Below are 7,428 nucleotides of genomic sequence, written 5' to 3' on the forward strand. Positions count from 1 at the left end.
GCTTGCTCTTCCACAGCTGGTCGGGTTTGGAGAGAGCTTCGGGGTGTCCTCTCAGCTTCCTGTGCTGAGATTTACCCCCCACCCGAGGTAGGAAGACAGAGGGAGGGAATCCAGTTGCAGTGTTCTGCAGGGAGGCAGCCCTTTGGGGGGTGATTGCTTTAGATGAGGCTTTCAGGGCAGAGATGCTTACTGAATCCCGGTGGCTTCAAAGAAACAGGACAGGAGCAGAGGAGGCCGCTTAGTTGGCAAAGTGATGGCCACAGCACAAGCATGAGGACCTGGGTTCAAGCCCCAGAACCCATGTGAAAACTGAACACGGTGGCACATAGCTATAATCCCAGGGTTGGGGAAGCAGAGACAGGTGTAGCAGGAATCTGAAATGGTCTTATTAATAAAATCAAACCTGGGGCCAGGTATTGAGGTGAATGCTGGAAGATCAGAGAAGCACAACAAGCCACAGCTTCCTCACCTTGCCAGTTCCTCAGCTGATCCTGTTTCCTCAGACTGGAAGCCTCTGAGTCCTCATCCAGAATGAATCTCAGCTGAACTGTGCTGCTCAAAGCCTAAAAGCTTAATCAGCTCTAGTTTCTGGTCCTCACGCCTTATACACCTTTCTGCTTCCTTCCATCACTCCCTGGGATTAAAGGCGTGAGTCACCATGCCTGGCTATTTCCAGTGTGACTGAACTCACAGAGATCTGGATGGATCTCTGCCTCCAGAAGGCTAGGATTAAAGGCGTGAGTGCCACTATTTTCTGGCCTCTATGTCTGTCTAGTAACTGTTTTGTTCTCTGACCCCAGATAAGTTTATTAGGATGCATAATATATTGGGGAACACAATTATCACCACAGACAGGAGAATCCCTGGGGCTTCCTGACCTGCCAGTCTAGCCAGATGAACAAGCTCCAGGTTCAGTGAGAGACCTTATCTCAAAAAATAAGGTGGAGGGCCGGGAGATATGGCTTAGTGGGTAAAGGCACTTGCCTGGTGAGCTCAATCCCTGGAACCCATGTAAAAACTTTGATATATACGATGTGGCATACGTCATACACACAATAGTAAGTAAGTAAATAAGGAATGTAAAAATTCTCCTTTGGGCTGGCAATCCCTCCTGCTTCTGCCTGAACTAATAATACAGTTAGGAGGTGTTGTTTTCACAGTTTAGGCACACCCTGCCTTTCCAAACATCATTCTCCATTGTGGACAAGACCCCCTTACCCCTGCTTAGTGTTTCATTTGTTTGTATTTTTATTACCTGCAGAACACAAAGTCTCAGGCTTCTCACTTTGTACCTATTGGCATTTTAAGATGAATTATTAGTAGTAAGTGTGTGTGTGTGTGTGTGTGTGTGTGTGTGTGTGTGTGTGTGTGTTGTATGTATGCCCATGCACATACCACAGAGCGTGTGTGAAAGTCAGAGCCAACTCTGTGGAGCTGGCTCTCTTCTATCACCTTCACTTGGGTCCTGGGTATCGAACTCTGGAAGCCAGGCTGGTGTGGCAAGCATCTGTTCCTGCTGAGCAGCCTTGCTGGCCCCTGTTGACATTTGAAACAGTGCTTTGCTTTGGGAATGGTCTGGTCACTAGAGCCCTTACTCACTCCTACTGGGCACCAGTAGCCTCTTTCCTTCCCAGTTCAATCTACATATGGACACTGTCACTGTCCCCGGGAGAGATGTGAGCGATTTTGTCCATTTTATTTTCAGACTCAGCAGGCCCCTGATTCAGGATGCAGGACCCCTTTAGAGTGTCTTCCAGCCCTCATAAAGGCCTCTTTCTTTCTTTCTTTCTTTCTTTCTTTCTTTCTTTCTTTCTTTCTTTCTTTCTTCCTTCCTTCCTTCCTTCCTTCCTTCCTTCCTTTCTTTCTTTTCCAAGACAGAGTTTCTCTGAGTACCTTTGCTCATTTCCTGGATCTCACTTTGTATCCCAAGCTTGCCTCAAACTCACAGAGATCCACCTGCCTCTGCCTCCCAAGTGCTGGGATTAAAGGCGTGCACCACCAACGCCCGGCTCATTTTTTTTTTTTAAAACTCTTCCTCATTTCCTGCCCCAACAGTATGTTCCAGACCTAGTGTGCTGACTAGTTTTATGTCAAGTTGACACAGGTTAATGGTATTTGAGAGGAGGGAACCTCAATTGAGAAAATGTCTCTTTAAGATCAGGCTGTAGGGAAGCCTGTAGGACATTTCCTTAATTAGTGGTTGATGGGAGGGGACCCAGTCCATTATGGGTGGTGCTATCTCTGGGTTGGTGGTCCTGGATTCTGTACAAAAGCAAGCAGAGCAACCCATCAGGAGCAAGCCAATAAGCAGCACCCTCCATGGGCTCTGCATCAGCTCCTGCTTCTAGGTTCCAGCCTAGTTCTAGTTCCTGCCTTGAGATACAAGCCAAACAAACAATTTCCTCTCCAAGTTGCTTTTGGTCCTGGTGTTTCATCACAGCGATAGAAACCTGAAACAAGGCACTTAGTTTATAGCTTCCTCCATCCTTGGCCATGGCCACTTGTCAAGGAGACTGACCCAGTCCTGTTAACAAAGCTGTGTGGAATGTAAAATGGAGGGCGCACACGTGCATGCGTGCGCAGTGCACACACACACACACACACACTCATGCAGGTGAGTACTTGTGTGGAGACCAGAGATCAAGTGTCATTCCTCAGGTGTTGTCTACCTTTTTTTTTTGTTTTTCAAGACTGAGTCTCAGGGGTCTGGAACTCCTCGGGTGTGCTGGGCTGGCCAGCCACTGAGTACCAGGGATGCATGTCTCTTCCTCTCTGTTGCTGGGATTACAAGTGCGTGCTCCTCTTCCCTGTCCTTTTTTAACATGTGCACATGGGGGATTGAACTCAGATCCCTGTGCTTGCAAGGCAGGCACTTTACCAACTGAAGCATTTCCTCGGTCCATACAAAGGATTTTAGAGTATAGAGAGGTGTGCTCAGTACTGACCTGCCTGCTCCTCCTGTCTCTCCTGACATCCTGCTTCTGACAGGGGCATCAAGAGGCAAGCTGGGCCTGGGTAGATGGGGTCAGCTCAGAAGATGAACATTTAGTGTTTCTATTTTAGGGTCAATCCAAACAAGTCCACCAAAAGATGTGTGTTAAGTCTCCTTGTTCACAATAGGAAGGGACCCCATACAGTTAATGGTAAATGCCACTTGCCAATTTAGTATGTATATTGACACAGGATGCCTCCACTTATGAGGCATCCTGTGTCTCTCTCTCTCTTGTGCATATGTGTGTGGGTACATGTGTGTATGTACACGTGCATGTACATGTGGAGGCTAACCTTGGCTGTCATTCCTGAGACACTATCCACTTTATTATTATTATTGTTATTATTTATTATGATTTTACATTTTATTTTGTGTGTGTGTGTGTGTGTGTGTGTGTGTGTGTGTGTGTGTGTGTGTTGGCCATAGCATGTGTGAGGAGGTCAGAGAACAACTTGAGGGAGTTGTTTCTGTACATTCACTGGTGGAGTCTAGAAATTGAACTCAGATTGTCAGGCTAAGCTGCAATTAACATTCGCTTGTCCTCTTAAAACTGTTTTAAATTTATCGTGTGTGTGTGTGTGTGTGTGTGTGTGTGTGTGTGTGTGTGTGCACCTGTGTGTGCCAGCCACAGGTTACTTGTGGTGGTCCAAGGACAGCTTTCAGGACTCAATCCTCTTTTCACTATGGGATCCAGGGCTCAAACTCTAACCCACAGTCTTGAAATTTTACTACTGAGGTCATGTTCCAGCCTCCGCCTTGCTTCTGTTGGAGTCCGGATCTCATTAGCTTGAAGTTCTCCTAGTAGGCTAGGCTGGCTGGCAAGCCCCAGGGATCCACCTGTCTCTGCCTCCCCGGCTCAGGGATTACAAGTGTGCGTTACCATGAGGGTTCTGGGGATTGAACTTTGGTTCTTCGGCCTATGAGGCAAGTGCTTTACAGACTGAAGCTTCTCCCCAGGGCTGCTTTTGATTGTTTAGAGACAAGGTTTCCTGTAGCTCAGGCTGACCTTAAACTTGCTGTACAGCTGAGGTTGGCCTTGAACTTGCTGTGTAGCTGAGGTTGGCACTGAAATCCTGAACCTCTTGCCTCAGCCTCCCAAGTGCTAAATCTTGTCCCCATGGCCTCAAACGTGCTGGGAGCCCCAAGGCAGGCCTCAAGCTGAGGCTCCACCAGGTAGATGCTGCTCACCAAGTGCGGCACTGACTGCCTCATGCTGTTCTGGGGACTGTGGACACTCATGGCTGCTCAGCCTAGTTCTGGCTTATGTCTTGTTCTCACCCACTGAGCCTCTATGCCTGCAGTGAGGCAGGTTGGTGGTCCCAGTGCTCAAACCTTGGAAGATTTAATCTGTTTTATTGAATTTTCAGATTCTCAAATCAATAGCTATAATAATGCCCAGCAGACAGAAAACCCCGCTCCAGGTATTTTTGGCCAACAGAGCTGATATATACACATGCTGACTTTCCCTTGACAGCATCAAATAGCTTAATAAGTCTTTAGGCGAGGCAGTTTATAACCCTAGGCAGTCAGCACAGGCCCAGGAATCTGTCTACGGTTGCCTACCGAGGCCAGGTTCCCAACCCAGGGAAGACAGTAGGAGCCCAGGAGTATATGCAACTTCATGTGCAGCATGCATGGGCTTGGATGGACTCTGGTACCAGTTGTCAAGCTGTTTACAAGGCTGTCATTTGAAATAATAGTAAATGAGATAGAGTGGTGACCTATGTGGAGGCAGCTGACTACAACCCAGAGCTCCCAGACCGGCAGAGGTCATGGTCTTCTGCTAGCAGTCCTTCCAACAGCGGGGCTGGTGGTGTGCCAACGTGCGCCATCGAAGGGGTCTTTGTGCCCAGGGGCCCTCTTGGAGGTAAAGAGCCTGCTGAGCACAGGCCACCTCCTCCATGAAGCCCCCTCTTTCCCTGCGGAAGGTGCCTCCTCCGTACATCAGTACCCCAGCTCTCTGTCTTTGGTGCTTTGTGGCTTTCTCTGTATGTGATCTGACTGTGGCTCCTTTGGGATGACAATCATACTGCTCTCCTTCCTCAAACCTTTGCCATGACACCCTAAATGCTGAATAGCTGGATGGGGGTGGGGAGCTGTAGCAGTGTCTGCCTGTGTTCAGAGGGTTACAGCGGCATGCTACATGGAGAGCAGCATGCATGTCGGAGCTCAGGGTCCTGAGCTAAGTTTTCCTGCTGCTTGGGGTTGGGGGTGCAGTCCCTTCACCCCCCCTGAGCCTCTTTCCTTCCCATGCAATGCGAGGTTGGGCTGAAGCAGCTAAGTGTAGGCACAGCTTAGCCTTCGGGATGCACTCGGTTGACACTGTACATACCCTTTCACCAGCAGAGCGCTTACACACTCGGAGCTTGCACCTGCGCTGAGCTACACCCATGCCCCTCTCCAAACAGAAGAACCTGGTCACTTTGACCTCTAGTTCCCCACCAAACCTTAGGAGCCTTTAGTGGTCAAACATATTCTGAAATACAACCTACAACTGAGGAACCAGGCTGATCCAGCCTGAGCTTGTTTGGGGTACCACGCTCAGTAAGGTAAACTATATCCTTTGAGTGAACTATTAGGGGAACCGCCCCCCCCATTGTCATGTTATACATAATTGGGAGTGCATATAGTTAAAATCAGGACATGCCCAATGAACTAAGACTTACATAAAGATTGCTAATCAAACCCAAAAGACCATCCATACCCTCCGCTAGCAACCAGCTCCTCCTCTTCCTAGACTTCCTAGAGGAAGTCCTGGGCAATAACCAGGAACTCTTGAGCTGTGTACAGTGGTCTGTACTCATGCTTCAGTTCTGAATAAAATCTCTCTCTCTCTCTCTCTCTCTCTCTCTCTCTCTCTATTTTTGTGGGCTTCTTCAGCTCCTTTTTTTTCTTTTACAGACACTTAGAACCTGGAGCATTTGTGGGCAGCCAGTCAGACTGCAAGGTGCCTGGAGGAAACAGCCCCAGGCTGTCTCCCACCTGTGCTGTTAAGCCCCAGGCCTCACTCACCATTTGCTGGGAGGGGAGGCAGCTTGGTGTTGCGGGTATGTGGAGCTGGGCCGGCCCACGAGCAGGAATCCTTGAGTGACTTGAGTTTTTCTCTCTTCAGCTGCTCAAAGCGATGCACGGTGGTCATGTGTTTGCGCAGCTGCAGGCCGCCAGTGGAGGGGGCAGCCAAGGCTGAGGTGTCAGCTCCTGGAGATGGGTCATCCAGTGCTGTCAGGTCTCCCAGACTCCCAGGCCCTGTCCCCGGCATCTCCACGCCACTGTCATTGTTGGGGGCACTGCCCAGGGGAGAGGGCTCGCTGCTGCAGGATGACTGAGCCCCGGGGCTGGACTGACAGAGCTGTAAGGACAAGGTGGAAGGCACAGGCTCAGAGAGTGTGAGAAGTCAGTCACCTGGTTCTGTGACCATCCCACATTCATACCGTTGCTTGCTTGGGCGGGGACAAGAGGAAGCCGGGAACTACTCTGAAGAGGCACTTGGGACCCATCCCTTGTCTACCTGCATGAGATGGTTAAGTCTATCCAAATTGCCTTCTGCGTGTGCAAGGATTTGTCCTATTGTAGGTAGAAGGTGACTAAGTTCACCCGGAAAGAAGGTATTCAACATAGGACTGCTGATGTGGCCACAATGGGGGGGTGGGGGTGGATAACGGAAGTCTGGTTACTTGCTGGCCAGCTGCCTTCTACTGCACAGGGTGCTCTCGACAGGTCAGAGGTGGGTGCTAAAGAACGAAGGGATGAGAGGAGCAGGAGCTAAGGGGTGTAGCCATTGCCTGCATGGCCACACCAAACTGACTATGCCTGTTGGTTTTACGTATCAACTTGACACCGTCTAGAGTCACCTGGGAAGAGTTTTTTGTTTTTTTTTTTTTTTGTTTGTTTGTTTGTTTTTTGTTGTTGTTGTTTTTTCCAAGACAGGGTTTCTCTGTAGCTTTGGAGCCTGTCCTAGACTAGCTCTGTAGACCAGGCTGGACTCAAACTCACAGAGATCTGCCTGCCTCTGCCTCCCGAGTGCTGGGATTACAGGCGTGCTCCACCATCACCACTGCCCAGTGGGAAGAGATTCTTAATGAGGAATTATCTAGAACAGGTTGGTCTGTGTGCATGTCTGTGGGGGACTGTCTTAATTGTTAATTGAATGTGGGTGGCACCACTTCATGGGCTGGGTCCTGAACTGTCTGAGGGAAGACAGCCAGCTGCGGGAAGCAGCAGACAGTGATGTGTAACATTCCCTTTGCTGTTGACTGTGGATGTGATGTGCTCAGCTGCATGAGATCCTGCCTTGAGTTCCCAAAAGCAATGGGTAGGGATCTGTAATTGCAGCTCAAATCCTTTCCTCATACTTCCCTTTTGCCAGGGTATTTGCCACAGCGACAGAAATGAAACCAGAATACTTGGCTCTCCCTTTAAGGTGGGGCAGGTTAAAT

At 49.4% G+C, this 7,428-nt stretch overlaps 1 protein-coding gene across 1 annotated transcript in view; it reads right to left on the minus strand.

Moving 5' to 3' along the window:
* Positions 1 to 5,996: 5,996 nt before the first annotated feature.
* The window catches only part of Gli2 (GLI family zinc finger 2), a 168,736-nt gene continuing 167,304 nt past the window's right edge, over positions 5,997 to 7,428 (minus strand). The window contains exon 12 of the mRNA XM_036201985.1: positions 5,997 to 6,341. Within this exon, the coding sequence (XP_036057878.1) occupies positions 5,997 to 6,341 (345 nt within the window). The remainder of the gene's footprint in view (positions 6,342 to 7,428) is intronic.

The sequence above is a fragment of the Onychomys torridus genome, chromosome 11 (assembly GCF_903995425.1).
Source record: "Onychomys torridus chromosome 11, mOncTor1.1, whole genome shotgun sequence".
NCBI lineage: Eukaryota > Metazoa > Chordata > Mammalia > Rodentia > Cricetidae > Onychomys > Onychomys torridus.